This window comes from Pimephales promelas, chromosome 1 (assembly GCF_988280905.1).
Source record: "Pimephales promelas chromosome 1, fPimPro1.hap1.1, whole genome shotgun sequence".
Classification (NCBI taxonomy): Eukaryota; Metazoa; Chordata; class Actinopteri; order Cypriniformes; family Leuciscidae; genus Pimephales; species Pimephales promelas.
Genome location: NC_142769.1, coordinates 48,515,285 through 48,539,268, shown reverse-complemented (window position 1 = coordinate 48,539,268; position 23,984 = coordinate 48,515,285). Strand labels below are relative to the sequence as shown.

The 23,984-nt window shown below is 36.3% G+C and overlaps 3 protein-coding genes and 1 long non-coding RNA gene across 4 annotated transcripts in view; 3 read left to right on the top strand and 1 right to left on the bottom strand.

Annotated features, from left to right (window-relative positions):
• Nucleotides 1-3,471, top strand: part of shtn2 (shootin 2) — a 19,526-nt gene extending 16,055 nt beyond the window's left edge. The window contains exons 13-17 of the mRNA XM_089130957.1: nucleotides 185-285; nucleotides 453-482; nucleotides 978-1,031; nucleotides 1,864-2,038; nucleotides 3,070-3,471. Coding sequence (XP_088987083.1) covers nucleotides 185-285; nucleotides 453-482; nucleotides 978-1,031; nucleotides 1,864-2,038; nucleotides 3,070-3,221 — 512 coding nt within the window. The 3' untranslated portion in view covers nucleotides 3,222-3,471. The remainder of the gene's footprint in view (nucleotides 1-184; nucleotides 286-452; nucleotides 483-977; nucleotides 1,032-1,863; nucleotides 2,039-3,069) is intronic.
• A 2,600-nt stretch (nucleotides 3,472-6,071) lies between these two features.
• tex261 (testis expressed 261) lies at nucleotides 6,072-10,469 on the top strand. The gene is made up of 6 exons (XM_039659905.2): nucleotides 6,072-6,262; nucleotides 6,927-7,006; nucleotides 7,288-7,441; nucleotides 7,518-7,585; nucleotides 8,278-8,380; nucleotides 9,555-10,469. Exons 1-6 carry the CDS (start codon nucleotides 6,193-6,195, stop codon nucleotides 9,668-9,670), a joined length of 591 nt encoding a protein of 196 aa, XP_039515839.1. The 5' UTR covers nucleotides 6,072-6,192; the 3' UTR covers nucleotides 9,671-10,469.
• Nucleotides 10,470-13,241: 2,772 nt separating this feature from the next.
• Nucleotides 13,242-17,691, bottom strand: ankrd53 (ankyrin repeat domain 53). Its single transcript, XM_039658428.2, has 5 exons — nucleotides 17,533-17,691; nucleotides 17,167-17,320; nucleotides 16,272-16,474; nucleotides 14,826-14,990; nucleotides 13,242-14,107 (listed from the first exon to the last, which is right to left on the bottom strand). Exons 1-5 carry the CDS (start codon nucleotides 17,535-17,537, stop codon nucleotides 13,909-13,911), a joined length of 726 nt encoding a protein of 241 aa, XP_039514362.2. The 5' UTR covers nucleotides 17,538-17,691; the 3' UTR covers nucleotides 13,242-13,908.
• LOC120469441 (uncharacterized) lies at nucleotides 16,338-21,448 on the top strand. Its single transcript, XR_005620382.2, has 3 exons — nucleotides 16,338-16,466; nucleotides 20,909-21,005; nucleotides 21,099-21,448. It is a non-coding gene; the product is annotated as an uncharacterized LOC120469441 (long non-coding RNA).
• Nucleotides 21,449-23,984: the final 2,536 nt, after the last annotated feature.

The following is a 23,984-nucleotide window of genomic DNA, read 5'->3' as shown; positions in this document are numbered from 1 at the left end:
TTTTTTACTTTAATAGTTTTATTGTGCGGTAACCATTTTATAAAAGCGATAAGGTACTCGAGTAATGGCTGAAGGGATTAATCCGCTTCGCGCCGTCGTGCGTGCCTAACAACGCCCTTCAGCCGTTACTTATTTACGATACAGCACAGCCTCTCGCGTTAATGCGGCATTCATTTTCTCACAGAACCTGCAGTTACGGAGGACATGAAGTCCAGAGCTGTGGATGAAATGATGGAAAGAATCAAGAAAGGCATCGCTCTTAAACCAATTCTCAGACCGCCACAGGTGGGTCTGTCACAGTTGAATTATAACGTGTTTTGCTGAACATAAACTGTGCTTAGGAGTGAGTGAGGCGACATATGACAATAATCAAACGTGTGAAGGAAATGAAACCATGAGCGGGTGCACAACATGATATGAATATATGACATTTGGTTATTTGGACTTTTTAGGCTGTACCTGATGATGAAAACGCATGGAAGGTGAGGGAAACACTATTTCAGATTGTTTTATTTACAGTTGCACATTACACTCTTAGAAGAAAATGTTCTATGTAGAACCTTAAAAGGTTCTATCAGCACTACATATTTGGAACCCCTAAAAGGTTCTATACACTCTTAAAAAAAGGTTCCTCTGGGTTCTATATGGAACCCAGGGGTTCCATACTTGGCCAATAGAACCGTTTACCAAAAAAATGGTTCTATATAGAACCATTTTGGAGTTCCATATATGAAGCAGGGGATAGAACCATTTCTGGTTCTAAATAGAACCGTTTCTTCTAAGAGTGAATCATGTTCTTTCAGGTCGTCTTGCAATGTATTGGGAGATAACTATTGTTAGAGTATAAAGAGGTTTCCTAATTTCTCTGTTTGGTGACATGCCTAATCACTTGCTATATTGCTTGTGAATTATATAAAGTAACTGTTCAGAAATAACACACTATTATTAATCCAAAATAATTGTCATTTGTATAACAGGAGCAGAGGTCTGAGAACCGGAAATCAGCTGTGCTGGAGTTACAGGGGATGCTGGTACAATTATCTCTATTACAACAGTAACTTTTATCAGTCAGGCTAAAGCTGTTTGTGAGGTCAACAATGACTTTGGGGCATAGTTCATATACTTTCAGATTAGGAAATAATATCTGGGATTAAACTGACTAATAATTAAAAAGTGCACATACACACATTTGATGCGCCAGTTCCAAATTTCATGATCACTATGATTTTTTCTTTTGTTAAAGGAAGTCTATATGCTAATCAGGGCTGTATTTAGTTGATCAAAAATATAGAAAAAATGTGAAATATTATTACAAATTAAAATAGGTGTTTTCTATTTTAATATACTTTTAAAATATAATTTATTCCTGTGATCAAAGCTGTATTTTCAGCATCATTCCTCCAGTCTCACATTATCCCTCAGAAATCATTTTAATATGCTGATTTGCTACTCAAAAAAACATTTCTGATTATTATCATCAACGTTTTGCTGCTTAATATTTTTGTGGAATCTCGGGAGCACTTTCTTAAGGAATAGAAAGATCAAAAGAACAGAATTTACTTGAAATAAAAATCTCTTGTGCCATCATAAATGTCACTTTTTATCTATGAATGCATCCCTACTGTATTTTTATTACTTAAAAGAAAATCTTACTAATCCCAAACTTTTGAACTGTACTTTCAGCAAACATCACAAGCTAATAAACTTAAATGTGGTTTATTAAACATTGGGATGTTTAATCATAAAACTGTTTCTGTTGGTGATTTTACCATGATTAAGGACATTTTCAGGGCACCTTAACCATCGTAAAGTCCCTGGCATCTCCTCCCGTGAGTCGTGGCTTATTGTATTAATGTAACTCAGGTTTCCATGAGAAGGTCTGGCCCCCGAAAGGTGGAATCGAAAAAACGCTTCAGCCGTAATGTTGGGGAGGCGGAGCTTCAGATGGTGCTCCAGAGGAGGAGGCGGGCCATGGGGGATGAAAAAGGACCCTCACCTGACCCCAACCCTAACCATAACCCTCCATCTAATCCCAAAGGTACATCTCTTCCTTTACGCCCTCACATTCCCGATTATGTATATAATCTCCAAATAAATTCAGAATTCACTGTTTTTGTTATATGTCATTATCACATCATATATCAGTTGATCGTAAAATGTGTTCCTTCAATGCAAAATGCATAATTTCCTTTAGGAAGTTAAATAAAGTGAACAGAGCTGACTTTTTAAGAATTATAATATATATATATATATATATATATATATATATATATATATATATATATTGAAAATTACATTTCTTAAAAAAAACTGACCAAACAACCTAAAAACAACTATAGAAATAATAAAACATATAATTTTAAGTGTTCATTTACCCCCAATTTTTTAAAAAAAATGTATTTAAACATAGTGTCCTTAAATAAATAAGAAATAAAATATTACGCCCACATTTACATAATTAATAGTCAAATCTTTCTATTTTACATAGAAACTATGAGATACTGTCAAAAATATTCAAATATATATAAATAAAACCATAGAAAATGTTGCTTGCTTCTGTGTTTGGAGTGAAGTGCTGCCATCATGCTTCTCTTCAATGTAGTGTTTTTATTTATTTATTATTTATTTTATTACTACAAGCAGAGCTTTACTGCCATTTGATTGGATGAAAAACGTCAAATCTCATGGACTGCAGGCTTTAAACTAGATGAAATGCTCCAGAAGTAAAAAAAATAATAATAATAATAAAAAAAGGACGCAAAAAAAAAAAAATGGACGCAGGGTCCGAATGGGTTAACAATGTTTTATGCGATTTTGCTTCTTAGTTATCTTAGAACATTCATATATATTTTTTGACACATTACTTTGGGATAAAAAGTTATATATATATAGCAGTTTGTGTAAAAGTAAACTTTGGCTTGTAAATAAATCAAATTTATTGGCCTAATTGGTTGCACTCTGGGAGCGATATACCCTTGACAGCGCTGCTTAAAAGCTGCCTCCTCATTTATTGATCGGTGTGAATGTTTGTGTGAGCTGCATTATAACACTAAGGTCGCGTCTCCTCAGATTGCCCCGGTGCTGGTGTGCCGGCCTCGATCTCCTCGCCCTGGGCAGGGGAGAGTGGAAGCGCTCCTGTCCTCCGCAGACTTCAGCAGAACCGAGAGAAGAGAGTCTCTCGCATAAAGGCCTCCGAGTCCGTGTTATGGGAAGAAAAGTGAGCTTTGTTTGAGGAGTCTTTTACTCTGACCTTCTGCACTTTTCGAGAAGCACGATGTTGAACTAAGTACGACTTCAACACCTATTTTCTTCTGCCAGACGCCTCATGGATTTTGTTTCGAGTAAATGTCACAAGGCTGAATGACAAGCGCTAACCCTGTTAACTGTGGTGCGAACGCCTCAATGGAAAAAACCAAGGACCCTTGCATTCAAAAAGCAATTATGAAAGAAATAAAAAACATTCTGCACATACCTAGTCTGTGTTTTCTTTGCCCTCGGCCTGATGGACATTTGTTCTTTTGAGGCATGAATTCTTCTATTAAAAGACTCGACTTGCTTGAATACTTGAGTTATTTGGACCTTTCAAACACGCACATTTTCTAAGCATTTAAAGTTAAAATTACTTTAACATGGCATTGTTTTATATTCATAAAAGTATATTGCATCCTTTTCTGGTGTAATTGCCATCATTCTTGGTGGATTTGTTGCTCAGATGCACAGCAATGTTGAAAAACATAGCAAAGAATCTCATTTGGATTAGAATCAAGCCTTCGACTAGGATATAATGAAACGACTATAAGAAAAATGCACTTAATCTTTATTTTGCATGTTTTCCCACTCATGCTTTTTAAAGTCAATTTCACATGTATGCAATTAAGTAAAAACTACTTAAAATGAACAAAGCGAATAAGTCCCATGGCCATTTAGAGGTTGTTGTGAATTACTTGTTCATTTGAAGTTTACTTTGCATTACTCAAAGTACACTAACCTAAGGATTATTAGGAACACCATACTAATACTGTGTTTGACCCCCTTTCGCCTTCAGAACTGCCTTAATTCTAAAATATCATGTAAAGTATCATCTAAAAAAAAAAAAAAAAACTTAACAAGATATCAACCTCAAATTTGGATCACAACTTGTTTAGATTTATGGCTTTGACTTTTTGACTTCTTTTTTTTTTTTTTTACAGTTTTAGAGTAAACCATGTTTTGAAAAATATTTATTTGATATAAAATTTTAAAATAGCCTAATGTTTTCGTGCATAATAATAATAATAAAAAAAATTTCTCTTCAGCAATAATTTGCCATGCCATGTGTAGAATAAATTACAAAAAAAAAATAAAAAAAAATAAAAAGACCTCAGTCTGTTCTTGAAAGCATTCAAGATTTATGAAGTTGAAGTTGGACATTTTATTTCAAGGTCTATGCTCCAATAGTGCATTAACAGGTAATAAAGGGATCATATCTATTCCATAAATATCATTTATACCATAAAATCCACTAATAATACAAAATATTATTTAAAAAAACATTACAGAACTAGAATATGGTAGATTCATTTCATTGAAAAAAAATGGTCGATTTTAACAGACACGCAAAGAGGTTAACTTATAAACAATGTCTATTATTTAAATTAAAAGTTAAAATCATAAAACACAACATTTTAAGTGAGTATCAGAATATATTTCACTGCAATCCTGCCAGTGTCAAAGCCTTTAGGTTAGTTCCGTCCATCTGGAAACACCTGCAATAAAAAGGCCAACCTTTTCTCCTAACACCTTCACACTCCTCTTCTTTGATAAAAGCATTTTAAATGGAGTCTACAATTATTTTCCACTCTCACTCACTTTTGCTCATTTACTTTTAAAAGGCATTTCATTCTGTAAGGATTCCTCTCACCCAAGAGAGCTTTCCATCTAACAAACACTATAAAGAATTCATGTTTTTCACCAGGATCTGAAAGGTGTCTGATTTAGGTGTGTGTACGTCTGTGCTTGTGTGAGGATGAAGGAGGAGAAGATGCATGGATGTGGATGTAATATGCATGACTAAAACTTGACAAAAAATCTAAATGTGTTTTTTGGAAAGCCCTTTTTTTCTGATCATCTGCCTCTCTATCTGTCTGTCCGTCTGAATTTATGTTTCTAAACTCCCCCTAGTCAATAATTTCATCACTTCAAACCTTTTTACAGTCTACGCTTAAAACTCACCATTAAACACCAAAATGTCATATTTAAACGTTTTTTCCTTGAATTGTTTTTCTTCATGCCCTAAAATCGAATAGCTCCACACCCTTGCCTCATTAGGCTATGCGCGGTTCTATGTACATGCAAATGAACCCTGCCTCCACTCACTCACTCAGCTCAGAGATCCACACCAGCGATTTTGTTTTAAAATGGGTTCCCTCCATCGAAAAGCAATGCATTTCCCCCATTGACTTTTGGAAAATCGCAAAAAAAAATAAGATCTGTGTTCAACAAAGAATACTGACCCTTAGGCTACACGTTTTGTCTATCAAGATAATCTTTACCAATTAATCCAAAATGTATACATTTTGAAGCCTATATAAAGTTTTTTTTAAAAACACAAGCAGACACAATAAAGTTTAAAAGAAACACAAGCAGGTTATAACTGTTTTATGTCATAGATCAAAACGTGAAAATATTTAGAGGCTTTGTTCACCACAGACCTTATTTCAGGCGATTTAGCAAAAACCCATTCAAAAAACAGAATGAGGGAGCCGGGAGTGCTAAAATGCTAACTCACTTCCGCATTTTGGCCTACAAAGTGACGTCGTAACTTCGGCATTTTCAGGTTTTGATAACTAGCTTCTGACTGACAGTAATCTCTCTCGCTACTTCCTGGTTCTCCAAATTTTATTTATTTATTTATTTTTAATTTATTGTTATTTTTTAATTTATTATTAACATATACATTTTATTATGATTTTTTTATTATTATTATTATTTAAATGTTATTTTATTAGAGCTGGACTGTACGCGCAGATGCAGTACCGCCTCCACCCTGAGAGGCGCTGTCTGCAATCTGATTCCCACCTCAGCGTCTCGCTCCGCCTGAGGAAGCCGCAGAAGAAACTTTGACCACTTCAGCTGTTAGCTTAGCAGCGGAGACACATATCTCCGCTATTGTTTACTACTAGTAAATTATTTATTCGACCAGCCCTTTTAAAGATGTGGTTTATTTATTTACTCAGCTGGTTGTCGCTGGTGATACAGATATGTTTCGTTACTCTCGCTATTGGTGAGTTTTAAGTTGCTGCTGTTAGCCGCTAACCTCCTTTTGCTGACGCGACCAAAGAAATCCCTCAGCTCCCGCGCCTTATTAACAATCAAATAACCGTTTATTTTCAATAAGAAGAAGCCTTTGGGAAAATAACGATATGGAATAGAATAACAGTGGGATGAGCAAAGAAAAAAACGGCGTCATATCTATATCTTTGTCTAAAGTCTTATGTAAGAATCGATAAGCTCTCATTGTGTTTCGAGGTTTTGAGTTTGTATATTTCAAACTGTACGGTTGCACAATACAGGATTGTTTTGATTAGTATTGGCTCCGCCCATTTATATGAGAAGTTACATCTGACAAGACACATATTTTAGTTACAGGTCATGTGATGGCTAATTTTATTCTTTAAATTCTCGCTGTGTTCCACATGATGATGCTTGGATAAAAACAGTACAAGTGTCTCTGTCCACGTAGGCAGTAAGATGTTCATGATGAGGATTGAGAACTTGGCAACATGTCAAAGCAGCAGTTACACCTGTACCTTTGTTTAGACACCTGTGTTTACTCTTACTCTAGCCCTGAATGTATAAGAGACTTGATGGATGTAGCGCTCTTGCACTTTAACCCATGTTTAGATGTTTATATGTAGTTTTTCTCAGTTTGTTATTTGTCCTGACAGCTGCAGGCCTGTATTACCTGGCGGAGTTAATAGAGGAGTACACAGTGGCCACCAGTCGCATTATAAAGTATATGATTATGGTGAGTATTGTGTCATTATAAAATTTACATTATTGAGGATGCATCCATAGACTAATATCGCAGGGACTCGTGCCATATCTAGAGAACGGGACACAAATCCAGTTTGGGATTCAAATCTTTTTAGGCTCGTCAACACTGTCTGAACAGTCGGGTCAGATTTCATCTCACGAAATGAAAGTGTTGTGATAAGAGTGTGATTGCATTGGTTGTGATAATACTGATGTAAGCATCAGGTTACTTGGACATGCTTGATATCTCAAACTCATACTCTGGTCTCTCAGTTCTCCACAGTGGTTCTGGTCGGGCTCTACGTGTTCGAGGGCTTCCCGACGCTCATGATGGGAGTGGGTCTCTTCACAAACCTGGTTTACTTTGGTCTTCTGCAGACGTTTCCATACATCATGCTGACCTCGCCGAACTTTATCCTGTCATGTGGTGCGTACGGAGACATTTACAGTCTGTGTATTTGACAGTGTTCTCCTCTCATCTTTACTCTTGCTCTCTTTTCCAGCACTGGTTGTGTTAAACCACTATATGGCCTTCCAGTATTTTGCGGAGGAGTACTATCCTTTCTCTGAGGTATGCTATATCTTATATGCAAATCTGTTTTGCAATGTAATCTCAAACCCCGGAGTTTAGATTTAGGGTCATACTCGGAGGTATAATAATGTGGGTTTTTTTTTCTCTCTCTCACATATTGGCCTATTAAAGAAAACTATTGGTCCCATTTTGAGTTTGAAGTAATTGGTGAAATTTGAGTTCAGAAAAATAGGTTTAGTGTTGGTTAGATTTGTTTCTGTTTTTGAAGTCTCTTCTGCTCATCAAGACAGCATTTATTTGATCAAAAATACAATAAAATTGTAAATATTATTACAATTTAAACTAGCCATTTTCTTTTGTAAAATATTTTAAAATATAATTTATTCCTGTGATCAAAACTGTATTTTCAGCATCATTACTGCAGTCTTCAGTGTCATGATCCTTCAGAAATCACTCTAATATGATGATTTGATGTTCAAGAAACATTTATGATTATTAATGATGTGTTGCTTAATATTCTCTCATTCAATTTTTTGGGGGGAAATTTCTTTGATGAATAGAAAACACTGCATTTTTAAGAAATGTAAACCTTCAGTAACATCAATTTTGCTCAGTTTGAAGTATTAATTTCTATAAAACATGACATTAGTCTGTCTGTATTTTGAAGTTGAGGTGAACAGTGACTGAGTTTACTAAAGGATGGGTTGAGACTAACGTCTGTGTGTTTTCAGGTTCTGGCGTACTTCACGATATGCCTGTGGGTGATTCCTTTCTCGTTCTTCGTGTCTCTTTCTGCCGGGGAGAATGTGCTTCCATCCACTGTGCAGCAGGGAGGTGAGAGATGAGCGCAGCCTATCATAGCGCAGGTTTAAGATCACATGGGCATGTTAAACTAGCCTTAGGTCCTACTAGCCCAGTTACTGGGGTGAGACATATAACGGTGCAAACAGAGGAAATCTGTATGCAATTATTGTTGTTTTTCAGTCATTAAAAGTAATTTGATTGATACATTATTTCTGAATATGTCATAAATGTACACAAGTTGTACGAGGCTTCTTCAGAATCAGAGCTGAAGGTTTTCAATTAAATATAGAGACTTGTTTGAACCAAATCGAGCAGATGAGTTTGTATGTAATTTAGTAGAATTGTAACTAGAATTTTTTTAAATTAAAATAAATTTGCTTCATTGTAATTTACGTTCCCTGAATAATATTCAAATGTAAATTTTTGTTAGAATTTTTTTCAGTCTAATTAAATAAAAGTAATAAATAAAATAAGAAAAAATTAATGTTTTATTAAAGATAAAATAGCTTAATTGTAATTTACTTACCTTAGAAAAATATTTAAATGTGCATTTTACCTTGAACGTTGTTTTTCAGTTTGATTAAATCATTTTTAAATATATTTTATTAAAAATAAATTAGCTTTATTGTAATTTACGTGCCCTGAATAATATTCAAATGTAAATTTTTGTTAGATTTTTTTTTCAGTCTAATTAAATAAAAGTAATTAATAAAATAAGAAAAATTTTGTGTTTTATTAAAAATAAAATAGTTTAATTGTAATTTACTTGCCTTAGAAAAATATTCAAATGTGCATTTACGTTGTTTTTAGTTTAATTAAATAATTTTTAAATATTTTTTATTAAAATTAGATTAGCTTTATTGTAATTTACATGCCTTTTGAAAAACGGTTACATGTTACATGCTTTGAACATTGTTTTTCAGTGTAATTAAATAAAAACAAATTAATAATAATTAGAAATATGCATATTGTATTATATGCAAACATTGTTTTTGGTCAAGATACAATTTTTTTTTCAGGGATGTTCTACAAAAATGTGTGTATTATGATATCACCAAATGTTTTAAATATATATATATTATTAAAATGTTTGCTTATCGCCCACTTCTGCCCTGTGGTTGGATGTGTTGGGCAAACATTAACAGTGCTACTATATACACACTCCTCATATGTTGATGATTTTCTGTGTGTGTGTGTTTCTCAGATGATGTGGTGTCGAACTACTTCACTAAAGGCAAGCGGGGCAAGCGCTCGGGAATCCTGCTCATCTTCTCCTTCTTGAAGGAGGCCGTGTTGCCGAGCCGGCAGAAGATGTACTGATGAAGCGGTAGACGTTGGGAGGGTATGATCAGGCCACCGGCCCCTTTCATTGGACAGCGTCTTTTTTTGTGGGAGGGATTGGTTTGCAATGATGATCATGCGATTGAATCTGTAGGACCACATCGGAACAAACGCGCACAAACTCTGAATGAACTTATTCCTGTTGAGAGTCGCCAGCTAATTTTTTCTTAAAGCCATGAAAGGACTTCAGAAGTCTTTAATTTTTAAAGGCTTAATCTTTCGACTCGTCTGTGTGTGGATGATTGTGGAAGGGCCGTCGCTAGAGGCTCCTGCTGATTTTCTTCTAATCGCATCAAAAGCCAATGTTTGTGTTCGCTCATGAATGAACTGATGTGTCTGGATTCTGTGTTCACATTTTAAAGGAATGTTTTACCCCGAATCCAATGTTCATTCTTCCGTTCGCTCACCGTCGGTACATAGTCACGCCTCACACTACAAGTATGTGCTTGGAAGTCGGAGTCATTTTTTAATTACTTACCTAAGAAGGATGGTCCTTTCTGCTCCATTTTATATCATCTGGTGGTTTGAGGATTAAAGAAAAGCTAGTTTTTGGGTAAAATATTGCTTTAAATAAACTGTAATCATGAGAGCCATAGTGTTGGCCATGCTTAATTTGTGTGCTGTACAAAAATCAAATAAAATTCAGTTGTATGAGTTTTTAAAAGGTAACCGTTGTCATGTACAAATGAGGATCTGAAATTGCGTTAAGATTTTTAGGATTAAAGGCGAGCGTTGTTTTTTCAGTCGAATAAAAAATAAATATATTGTTAAAAATAAATGTTTTTGGCCATTGTTTCAGAGGTGTTAAGATCCATAAACATGTAGATTATGATATTATTAAATGTGCTTAATTATCAGAAAAAGTTTATACGAAAGGTCTTCATCAAACTAAATATTTCCGGGTATTGTGTGGACATGTTCAGTCCTCATCCAAGCAGAATTATAATTATTAGGGCTGGGTATTAAGACAAATTTCACAATTCGATTCGATTTCGATTCACAACCTTGCGATTCGATTTCGATTGCGATTCAATTCAATATCAATTATTTTGGATATCAGTTACAATAAATGGCCATTTTTCTCAAGGAAATTAAATCTCTTAACTAATGCTGTAAACTATGGGAGTCTAGTTGTGGCCTATAGGCATCATTAGCCTAATATGAAGGTAATAATGAACTGTTTTGTAGCTATACAAACACTTAAATTACACTTTTTTATTTTTATAATAAGAAGATTATATGAAATATAAACATTTAAATGGTGGCTGTCATAAAAACTTGCCAGATTTATTCAAATATGCATTAAATATTGAAGAACATTAAGATTATAATGCATATGTAATATGGTGTATATATTTAGCAAAATGCTTCTCTCTAGAGTTATTCTTTCTAACTGACTAACGAGTTTATGTGGGTTTTCTGAGGTAAATATGACGATACATTGATTACAAGCTGTTTAACTGACGTCTTTCCACAGTTGAAACGCTAATTGAGCGAATCAATGTGACATGATACGGATTTCGATAAGTTGTACTCTATGTTTTAACACACTTTCAGATGCTCCTTCATGTTTATTTCGCGCTGTGAGTGACTGGTATTATTAACCCGGAAGAGAGATCAGCGCTGCTGCTTCTCTTGAGCGATCTCACGCCACAGCGCCAAAACACTATTTATGTTTTTGAATTTCTAAAGAAAATGGACGTAATTTGAAAACTGAGACTTTGTTTCATTTCATATCAGTAGTAACAAAGGACAAAGATTATTACGATTTTTTGGATGTGCGCAGCCGCGATACAATGTCCCATTCATTCAAATGAAACAGGATGACTAATCGATTCTTGAGATTTAAGAATCGATATCGGTTCCTAAAAATGAGAATCGATTAATATCGAGAAATCGATATTTATTACCCAGCCCTAATTATATATATACGTATATATAAATCTGGGTTGTGTAATATAGCTCTGACCAAAATGCAGATTTTGTTTGTAATAAAGTATTTGAATGGCTCAGAAGAGCTGCGGCGCTGTGTGTGCGACTCTTCCTCTGTACGGCGGACACATTTGCGCTCCTCTTTATCTAGTCGGGATCTTGTTCTCGCCGTGCGAGGTCGAGGAAAGGTCAGCACACATCCGCATCAGGAAGCTCTCATCTGGGAGAGATTCACTTAGGAGGCCCTTCTCTGGTCCCTTTTTTAATGCGGCTTGTTTCGTAATGGCTGAGGTTAAAGTCGACATACGGAAAACAGTTCTAGGTCAGTGTAAAAGGGCGTCTTTTTTTTTGCATGTCAGAAACGAAGCCCGTCCTCTGGGATGTCATGCAGTGACGCCAGCAGAGCTGTTTTGGGACGGTGACCCGGGTCACTGCGACTCGACCTTCACGCCTCCAGCCCCCAAACCGCATTCAGAGTTCAACTTTCATCCACACCTGCATAGGTCAGCGTCAGGGACATGCTGAAGATTTCTCATAGATGTTTTCTGTTCACCTTTTCACACTTTGATGATGGTCAGTGTTGGTTTGAGTGTGTATGTTTGCAGTCAACAGACTTTAGCCTCTGCTCAGGTTTGCGTTTTGGGAAAGTGTGTCATTGAGTCTCACAGAACCTTTTAAGTATTTTTGTTCGTACTTTAATGTCCATGTGTCGAGTCCTGTCTTTCCCAAGTCAGTTCCCCTTTCTGCACTGCAATTTTGATATACACTACCGTTCAAAACGATTGGGGCAGTGAGATTTTTTTTTAAAGTCTCTTCTGCTCACCGAGGCTGCATTTATTTTATCAAAAATAGTGTTATTGTTAAATAGTATTACAATTTAAATGAACTATTTATGAAATTTAAATGAACTATTCTATTTGAATGTACTTTAACATGTAGTTTATTTCTGTGATCAGTCTTCAGAGTCACATGATCATTCAGAAATCACTCTAATATGATGATTTGATGCCCTAGAAACATTTCTGATTATTATCAATCGTGCTGCTTCTTATTTTTGCGGAAACCGTTAAGATTTCAGGATTCTTTGAAAATTAAGTTTGTTAACGGCAGTTGTTTACATTTAGCACTTTTGATCAATTTAATGTGTCCTTAATGAATAATGCAATCTTAGTGTACAACATTAGTGTAAATAGTGATATTTGGCCATTTGTATTCGGGCTGTCATGATTTTTCACTACGGTTATCGTGACCAAAAGAATTAACGATAATTATATATATATTTATGTCAATATCTATATATTGTGACACCCCTAATTAACACGATAATAATAATACATTTTATTTGTAATGCACCTTACATTTAGAGCAAATCTCAAAGTGCTACAGTTTAAGATCATAAAAGCATTGTGAAAATAGACATAGATAGAAGTTAAAAGTCAAAAGTTCTCCTAAAAAGAAAAGATTTTAGTCCTTTTTTTTAAAAGTCTCAATAGTTTGAGGTGCCCTCAGATGGTCAGGGAGGGCGATAATGATGTGTATATATTATTTTTTAATATCACGGTTATCAAGAATACCGGTGTACACCCCCAATTTGTATCCTCTCTTAATTCTTTTTTTTAAATAAAAACACTTACTGGTAAAACAAAAATGACTAATGACAATCTCGTGAGAATAATCAAGAATATTTCATAAATAATCAAAAATGAAAATCTCATTAAAGATGCAAAATTTCTTAATGGTCTAAACTGGTAGAAACAAGTTTAATTAATCTGTATTAATTTCACTGCAGGTATTAAAGATTCACTATGGTTTGTGTTTGCTGTTTCTTATTATGAAGTATGCACTGCATGATACTGCGTCCCACAATGCCGTGCTTTAAAATCCACTGTATTTTTCAACATTTTCTTACATTATTTGTACAGACATCTATTTATATTTCTGAGAACTGGATCATGCTGAATTAAAGCAGCCAATAGACTGGCTTTATGCAAATGAGTTGTTGCGTTTGTAGACTGGAATTACTTTCAACAGTTCAGAATCGATTCTTTCTATTAATAAAAGACTATAACTTAACATCTTTTAAACCTTGCAGACCTTCCCAAACAGAAATATTAAACATGTAAGGAGAATGAAATAATATTTAAAAAAGCATAATAGAGTTACTTTAATAAACAGTATGAAGTACACTAGTATTCCATTCAGAACAGAAGTATCTCTACTTAGCGCAACTTTCTATTCCTCTGGCACTTACTGAAAATATGACAACGGTCTCTGCAGATGAGGGTCTAATAGTGTCCGGGCTTCAACTCCTCGGCGAGGTGCATGGCCACCTCAGTCCAGGGCGAGTCTTTGGTTTTTAGGGCCCGACCCAGTCGAGGCAGATCCAGCACATTGAAACACTGGAATTGCCTGAGGTCACGTTGCTGTTTGGTGTTCCCCATCTCCTGCTGTTTGTCTTTTCGCCACATGGCATCTTTGAGAAACCTGTTGCGCAAACACATTTATGTTCATGTTTCACACTGTGAAAAAATTTCACCTGTTTCAAATTTAAAACAACCAATTGAGAACTGTGGCTGCATCAGAAATCACATACTTCCCTACTATATAGTAGGTGAAAAACAGAGAAGTGTGTCTGAAGTCACAGTCCTCATAAAAGAGTAGGCAACAAGTAGCCTACCCAGATGTCCTACAGCTTTCAGTGAGATTCTGAAGTGTATGTTTGATGGGCACTTTACTGTCCCATGAGGCCACAGGAGAGGATTTGTGAATGACAGTGAAGCAACGCAAATGATGCTGGTAGGTCACATGATAATGACAACATGGCAAAGGTATGTCAAGATTACATTCATTCTACACACATTCATACTATCTAGAACATAGTATTTAGCGGTACTAATTCAAAATAAGTAGCTACTCCAGAGAGTGTGGGATTTCAGACGCAGCCGATAAAATTACAAGCAGGTTTTCAGAACTCTGTATTTCAGTTGCTGCCTTACATTTTTAAGTATAATGAAATTGGCTTAATGAGTATTTTCAACTTAAATTATTAGTATATCTCATATAGTGATGTAAAAACATTGCCATGATTTATTGATCATATCATTTTTTTACAGTATATGCCATCAGTTTTTGCACGTGTGCAGTGTCATTTAATCTACAGGATTCACCATCACATGCAGTAATTGTCACTAGCACCTGATACCTGGCAATGAGCCTGTGGCCCCAGATGCGAGCGAGGTCAAGGGCAGTGTGACCCCTCTTGTCCCGAGCGTGGGTGTCGGCTCCATTTCTTATCAGCGTCTCTGTGCAATCCATCAGACCCTCTGCAGCGGCCAAATGCAGTGGTGTCAATCCTTCATCTGTTGACCTGTGGATACAACAAGACTGAGGCAGCTGTGGCACAATGAAATGCTTCTGACGTCATGACAGCTAATCATGCTGACAATGTAGCCTGTATATATCAGTAAACTCTTGAGAATAAAGCTTCCAAAAGGCTGGTTTTGCAGTGAAGAACCAATATTGGTTCACAATCAACCGATCGACTGACCAAGCAACCAATCAATCAACTGACAGACCGACTGACCAATCAATCAACCAATCGACTGAACGACCAATCAATCAACTGATCGACTGAACGACCAATCAACCAATCGACGACCGACCAACCAATCAATCAATCAATCGACTGACCGACCGATCAACCAATTGACTGACCAACCAATCAACCAATCGACGACCAATCAATCATACAATCGACTGACCGACCGATCAACCAATTGACCGACCAACCAATCAACCAACCAATTGACTGACCAATCAATCATACAATCGACTGACCGACCGATCAACCAATTGACCGACCAACCAATCAATCAACCAATTGACTGACCAATCAATCATACAATCGACTGACCGACCAATCGACTGACCGACCGATCAACCAATTGACCGGCCAACCAATCAATCAACCAATTGACTGACCAATCAATCATACAATCGACTGACCGACCGATCAATCAACCAATCGACCGAACAATCAATCAACCAAATGACTGACCAACCAACCAATCGACTGACCGACCAATCAATGAACCAATCAACCGACTGAGCAACTGACCAATCAATTAATCGACCGACTGACCAACCAATCAATAAATAAATTAACTAATCGACTGACCAACCAACCTATTATTCAATCAACCTATTGACCGACCAACTAATCAATCAACCAATCGTTCGACCAATCAATCAACCAATCGACTGACCGATCAATCAACCAATCGACTGACCGATCAATCAATCAACCGACTGGCCAACCAATCAATCAACCGACCAATCAATCAAGCAATTGACTGACCGACCGACCAACCAACCGGTCTATCAACCAATTGACCGACCAATCAACCAACTAACCAATCAACCAACAAGACTTAGTTTGTAATCTTTCATCAAAATATAGGTAAGTTGCTCCACGCCAAAATTGTTGAATATCAAGTTTCACTCCAAAATATATCCAAAGTAGTACACGTATAAACTGATAAAAAACTTTTAACATTCATTTATTGCCATTATTTGTTTGTTTGGCTTATGTTCATTATTAAATATGAATCTAAGAGAGTTACATTTGTAAAACAGAGGTGGTTCGTACACATTGATCTGGGCTCCATGTTCCAGCAGGTAAAGGAGGCAGGCGTGAGAGTTTTGTCGGCTCTGAGTTGTCAGCACCATATGTAGGGGTCTGCGTCCCTGAGGACAACTCGCATCCACATCCACACAATCGCCAGCCTCCAGCAGCAGCTCCATACAGGCCAGGTGTCCATGTAGAGCTGCGATGTGAAGCACGGTGAGACCCTGAAACACACACACACACAGTCGCTGGGACTCAACATAGGCTATAGGTGTGATGGTTTTTATACTGTCCAAAATGTATATTCTGTCCCCTTACACTAACCCACCCATTAACCTTCACATCACACACAACTTTATGCATTTTTACTTTTTTATTATTATTCTGTATGATTTATATGCTTTTGTTCCCATGGGTACCTCAATTTAGGTCCCCACAGTGACGTTCAGTCCTGAGTTCAAGTCCCCAACATGATAGAAAAACATGTGCATAATGCACTCACGCATGCACGCGCGTGCACACACACACACACACGTTGGGTTTGATATTTTATTATGAACAGGCCTATTATGGATATTTAAAATAGTATTTGCATTATATTATAATTTATTATCAATATTATTATTAAGGCCTATTCACATCAATATGATAAAGTTAAAGATTTTAATTTTGTACAAGATACTTTTTGGGTCCTTTAATGTATTTGTGGAGGCAGTAAAATTAAATATACCACTGTAAAGAAAGATCAAATTAGCCAGAAAAAGAGGGACGGGAGACAAAAAGCACCCAGCTGACGTCATCACCACTGGCCATTATCTGTCAGAAACATCCATGTAAGTACTGGATAAATATTTAATGTTAAGCGGTTAGAGCTGAATTAACAACAACACGTTTTGAATAAGTATAAAGCACGCACGTGTTTGTCAGTGTGCAATGGTTTGCGCGCTCTCGTCAGAGTCAAACTCAACCATTCACGCGCTCCGCACGCGGCGGCGTGAAACATGTCGCTCTCCGGCGGAAATGAACGAATCAGTCGAACCAGCGATCCGGAATCATCCTTTCCACTAGCACTAAAAATAAACAAATGTATGAAGTTATTATTATATATTATAGGTTATTAATATCACAACATCTACACAATATTACATGAACATTTTCCATTGATAATTAAATCACATTTTAATACTGACACATCTTCGCTTTAATTCTGAGAATGTGCGACCGATTTAGCCATAACGTTAGATATAAATATGTATGGATTTAGCATCGAGCAAAAACTCACCTCATGGCCGTCGAGTTTGTTGACGTTTCTGCGGCTGTTTCCTTGGTGTTTCTCCTGTCAATCAAACGCAAGTGCGCGAGCTGAATTCAGTTTACATTCACATCATTTGTTAAGTTTAGTTGACAAACATCGACATTTTTAGGTTAACATTTGGTTATTTTGCCTTTTTAGGTAAAGCATTGATGTGCTGCAACCGCTTAATCAATTGTTTTTCACCATTTTAATAATATTTTAAAATGCACCTGCAGTCAGTCAGTGTGACCAATTAATGTTAAATGTAGCACAAATATTCCAATCTCAGTTAATATAAAAAAAAGGAAAATATGTTTAGCCCTGTAATAATTACAGAAGCAATACTACTGACGCTATCTGAAATGTCACGTCAGCTCCCATCATCTGCTAAAAATATTGACCTGGACATGCATTTCTGTAGGATATGTGCATATAATAGGCAAGTTAAAAAGGGTGAAGTTCATTAAGTCATTGAGTTTGGCCTTTGACACCAGAATTCCATAGATACAAAGTGCACATGTGAAGAAAGTCTTGTTAAGCAGCCTGACAGCGGCTGGAAATAAATATAAATCTGCCAAAATACATTTGCTCTTCCCTTTGTCCTGTGACTGCATGCAGAGATCGATCTTTATTATGGATTTCATCCGATGCAACTCTCTGTGTTTGCAGAAAATATGGATCATAGCTCTGCTGTGATCAACGCTTTTGATCAGAGGAAACTGGAACTTGTCTAATTAAAATATCAATGATATCATTGTCTAAATAGTAATTGTTGCTTTATATGTCAAATTTCAAAGTAGAGCCTTGCTTATCTCATTACTGCTTACTAAATCAGATAGTTATACAAACTGTGTGCTTGTGTGTGTGTGTGTGGGAGTATGTGTGTGTTTGTGTGAGAGTGTGTGTCTGTGTGTGTGAGAGAGAAAGTGTTTGTGTGTGTGTGTGTGGGTGTGCTAGTGGGAGTGAGAGTGTCTGTGTGAGTGTGGCAAACATCTTATAAATCATACACTGTAAAAAAAAGTCTGTTAAATTTATGGGAAAACTCCGGCAGCTGTGGTTGGTTACCAGATTTCCTGTTAAAAGTACGGTAGCAACATTTTAGGTTTTACAGACTTTGACCGTATTTAATTTTACAGCAATAAACCATAATTCATTATTTGATATAATGTTAATTTACTGACATTTTGAAGTATTAATATCTGTTTTGTTCAATTGCAATACACCGACACCCATCAATCACAGCAGTGATGAGCGTTAAATGATCAATTGAAGCTCATCATTATCAGCTCTTCCACAAGAAAGTTCATACTACTATATAGAAGCTGCACAGTGTTATTCACACAAACATTAAACACTATCATGGTAACATGTTGAAATTTAAAAAATGAAATAAGAATTAATTTAACAACGTTAAATGTAACATAAAACCCTAATGAACAACTGATAAGAAAAAAAAAACTAAGAAAATTATGAATAAACAGTTAAAATCCATTAAATAGTGGGGAAGTCAATTTACATTTTTTTCACTGTAAATTATACAATGACTTCTTTTTCACTTCCAAAAACTGTAAATTTAACAGTATTTTACAGTAAAATTACATTAAATGTACCATTATATATATCACAGTTATTTACCATAGTAAGGAAACTTTCTGTTAACCAGCTAACAGTTTTTCCACTGTAGCATTTTTTACAGTCTTTTACTGTTAAAATCACGATCATTTTTTACAGTGTACGAAATAATATTTTTTTGAAAATGTAAAAATGTAGTGTGAGGGTAGAGAATATACAGTTTATATTTGTGGAAAGTCCCCATAAAACATGAAAACACAACTGTGTCTGTGTGTGTAAAAATGGAAAAGAGATAGGCTAATCCTGCTCGTACACTCGTCGTGATGTGAACTTCTGAACTGCAGGGGTTTCTGGGCCGCTGTGAGCCCGAAGGCAGAGTGAGGGCTCGTTCTGACTAAATGTCAATAGAAACTGATCCTAACTCCATCTTTAACTGCCCTCAAACTGTGTCACATCTCTGGAAGAGAGAGAGACAGCTCACATTGCTTTCATAAGGTCATGATGTAGCCGAGCACACGAGCTCAGGGCAGAGCGCAGGGTCGGGATCTTTGTGCGCTTTATCTCTGATCTGGGATCAGTTATGTTGTGTGCGGAGGGACAGCGGAGAGAACGAGCCTCTAGTCACAGAACTGAGAGAGAGAGAGAGAGAGATTAAAGGAGGGATCACGGAGGAAGTGAAGATTACAGATGAGAGTGAGACGAATGTTGGCTGATGAAGCCGCTCAAAGCTTTCATGTAAATGAGACCATGGGTTTCTCTTGCCAGCTGTTGTGCATTACTATTGGGCGCTGTGCAGACCAATCAGGATGCGCAATTCACATGTGGGCGGAGCTAAAACACCAGCGCAGAGCGGTCGAACGCCAATGAAAACAAACACTGTAAAGGCCAAATGTGCCCGAGGATCTGACACAAATGGACCGTACACTCAATTGAATTAGTAATACTTCCCAATAAAAGGCCGCTTTATATCTTAACATTAGTTAATGCAACAATACGTTGAAATTATGCTCATTTACATATGTGAGCAAATTGAAACCTAGATTAATAAACGCTCAAAAAACTACTATAAACTAAAATAACCCTGTCTTTTACTGAAACTAAAACCATAAAACGTTTTTTGCATTACTTGAAATAAAATAAACGTTACCAGAAATTGTATAAAATATTTAAAAAAAACATAAACTTATAAAAATGACAAACGCACACTAGCTTTAATAGAATTAAATTTAAAATAATACTAATTATGAAAAAAAAACCTATACTAGTATCCCAATGATACTAAAATAACACTGTCTATAGTGTGTTGACTAATGTGTTGTAAAGTGTTTCCACTTTCTATTTTCATAACTTTACCCATTATTTATTTCATAAAACCCACATGATGATATATGCTGAAGCAAGCAAACAATTACATGTGAAAACCCCCAGACAAACACAGGACATGCGCTTTAATGTCGGGAAGTATTGATCATTGATCCTGTCAGGTAAGAACCCACTACACGTCCTTAATGTATTTCTGTTTCTGAGTGAAAAAAAGTGTAGGACACGACTTGATTATATCCATCCTGAAGTGATTTGACCCTGACGAGTGGCGCTTCACAACCAGAATGCAGTCAAAAAGCAAGTGAATTATTGTGATTAAGTGATTATTTTTGGCATAGTGCACTGACGACAAATGAAGTACAACCAGGAATGTGCATTTAGAAAGAAAACAGGATTCGTTTCTCTTTTAAATTAAATTTAACTTGAAAATCATTTGAAGTGACGGATGGCTGTTCCTTGAACTTTACAGGAATGCAAGCAGCGAGACCGACCAGAAGATCCGCACGTAAAGCACATCCATATTTGATGAATGCCATTTTGCAGAGCTCATTCTGAGCCGGGTTCATGTAAGTGCGCTGATGTTCGCTGAAGTCTGCCTGAGTTTCTCATCCTTCTGTTTCTTTTATACTGCACTTCTCTCTCTTTCTCTCTCCGTTCAGCCCTACACTAATGTACACTGGCATATTCTGCAGCTCCGAGTCTGATGATGCGCAGTGACCGTATCACGACCCCGTTCACCAGCCCCACCCGCAAGAGAGAGAGAGAGAGGGATGAGATCAATAAATGCTGCTTGATGTAAAGCCAAAAAACAAAATCAGAGTCAATTTTTTAAGACCCCAAAATTGTGGTTTTGTGGCTTTTAGGTAATGTCTTTTGGCTTTGAGGTCGTCTGCAGATGTGAAAAGTCTAAACACCCCTGTTAGCTGGTTATAGATATTTTGAAGAATGGTCTGGTCTCCGTTTAATGTGGAGGAATATGAAAGTCAATGGGGTCCATCAACTGTAAAACAGGTTTGGAACATAATATATGATAATACGTAATATGGTAGTCAATGGCGAGAGATAACGTATGTTTTTATTTTGTCTGAACTGTGCCCTGAATTACACATATGATGTTTGTGAATTTAAAAGATAATTCTGAGAGTCAAGAAAGTTGTCGCAGTTTGTCATGAAACAGAAGAGTAACATTTAGTTTTATGTGAAAATCACCTGATGAACTACGTCTCCCGGGAAGTGAAACGAGCGAGATCTGCTGCTTGTGTGTGTGCAGTCTGGCACAAAACACTCAGGTATATGACATCATAACGTTACGATTATAACACAAGACTATGGAAACAATGTCAGACATTAGCTTCAGTAAAGTTAGCTTCAGTAGAGTTAGCTTCAGTAGTTAGCTTCAATAGAGTTAGCATCAGTAGAGTTAGCTTCAGTAGTTAGCTTCAGTAGAGTTAGCTTCAGTAAAGTTAGCTTCAGTAGTTAGCTTCAGTAGAGTTAGCTTCAGTAAAGTTAGCTTCAGTAGAGTTAGCTTCAATAAAGTTAGCTTCAGTAGAGTTAGCTTCAGTAGAGTAAGCTTCAGTAGTTAGCTTCAGTAGAGTTAGCTTCAATAAAGTTAACTTCAGTAGAGTTAGCTTCAGTAGAGTTAGCTTCAGTAGAGTTAGCTTCAGTAAAGTTAGCTTAAGTAGAGTTAGTTTCAGTAGAGTTAGCTTCAGTAAAGTTAGCTTCAGTAGTTAGCTTCAGTAGAGTTAGCTTCAGTAGAGTTAGCTTCAATAAAGTTAGCTTCAGTAAAGTTAGCTTCAGTAGAGTTAGCTTCAGTAGTTAGCTTCAATAGAGTTAGCATCAGTAGAGTTAGCTTCAGTAGTTAGCTTCAGTAGAGTTAGCTTCAGTAAAGTTAGCTTCAGTAGTTAGCTTCAGTAGAGTTAGCTTCAGTAAAGTTAGCTTCAGTAGAGTTAGCTTCAATAAAGTTAGCTTCAGTAGAGTTAGCTTCAGTAGAGTAAGCTTCAGTAGTTAGCTTCAGTAGAGTTAGCTTCAATAAAGTTAACTTCAGTAGAGTTAGCTTCAGTAGAGTTAGCTTCAGTAGAGTTAGCTTCAGTAAAGTTAGCTTAAGTAGAGTTAGTTTCAGTAGAGTTAGCTTCAGTAGAGTTAGCTTCAGTAGAGTAAGCTTCAGTAAAGTTAGGTTCAGTAGAGTTAGCTTCAATAAAGTTAGCTTCAGTAGAGTTAGCTTCAGTAGAGTAAGCTTCAGTAGAGTTAGCTTCAATAAAGTTAGCTTCAGTAGAGTTAGCATCAGTAGAGTTAGCTTCAGTAGTTAGCTTCAGTAGAGTTAGCTTCAGTAGAGTAAGCTTCAGTAGTTAGCTTCAGTAGAGTTAGCTTCAGTAGAGTTAACTTCAGTAGAGTTAGCTTCAGTAAAGTTAGCTTCAGTAAAGTTAGCTTCAGTAAAGTTAGCTTTAGTAAAGTTAGCTTCAGCAAAGTTAGCTTCAGCAAAGTTAGCTTCTTCAGTAGAGTTAGCTTCAGTAAAGTTAGCTTCAGTAGAGTTAACTTCAGTAAAGTTAGCTTCAGTAGAGTTAACTTCAGTAAAGTTAGCTTCAGTAGAGTTCAGTCTTTAAACCTCAACAGTTTTACATCAAACTGCGACTTTCTTGACTTTAAAATGTATCTTTTAAATTGACAAACATCACATGTGTAGTTCAAGGCACAATTCAGACAAGTTATTCAAAATTCAATATTTTTCCGGAATAAGGTCCCATGGTGGTCGACCGGAAGGGGAGTTACTTAGGCTCTCTATTAAAGATAGTTTTACCACTTCACAGTACACCAAAAGCAAATAAATTATAACACCAGATTATCGATGTAAATGTGTTGAGAGAATAATGTTAGAAATCGAGCGTCTCAATGATCACATTACATTTACAGGAACTAGTTTCTCAGCAGCGGTGGAATTTTACTTTGCAGTTTTACAGTAGTCCTGAATACAGTTTATATCACAGTTTATATAACATTCCCAAGGGAAAAAGTGGATTATGGTAAATAATTGTGCAATTCGGAGGAAAAAAATACAGAATTACATGTGGAGGATTTGATTGACAGTGCAGAAATTGTGGCATATAAGATCAATTATCGTTCTTGGAGTTAGTCAATTAGCATTATGCCTTTCACAGGCTGGATTGTGTGATAGTTTGTGAATTATGCATGTCATGAAGAAAAGTGTCGTCTTCGCTCTCCTGTGGGTTTATGGGATGCATCTTTGATGTGTTTCTTTCAGGCGTCATGACAAACATCCCATCTGTGTCCCATCTTCCATGACATCCCGAAGGATTCGGCTCTCTCACTCTACCTATATCGTGTAAATGGAGAATGGGAGAGAGAGAATACTGTGATATGCATGGAAATAATTTAGTCCGTTTCAAACCAGTACAAGATCCACATAAATGTGGTTTCAGCTAAAAAAGGACAATTTATAGACCTTCACAACTCAAATATCAATAATTTTTGCTGTAGAATTTAAAGATTTCTTTAAAGATATAGCCTAAATTAGATATATGGAGATTACA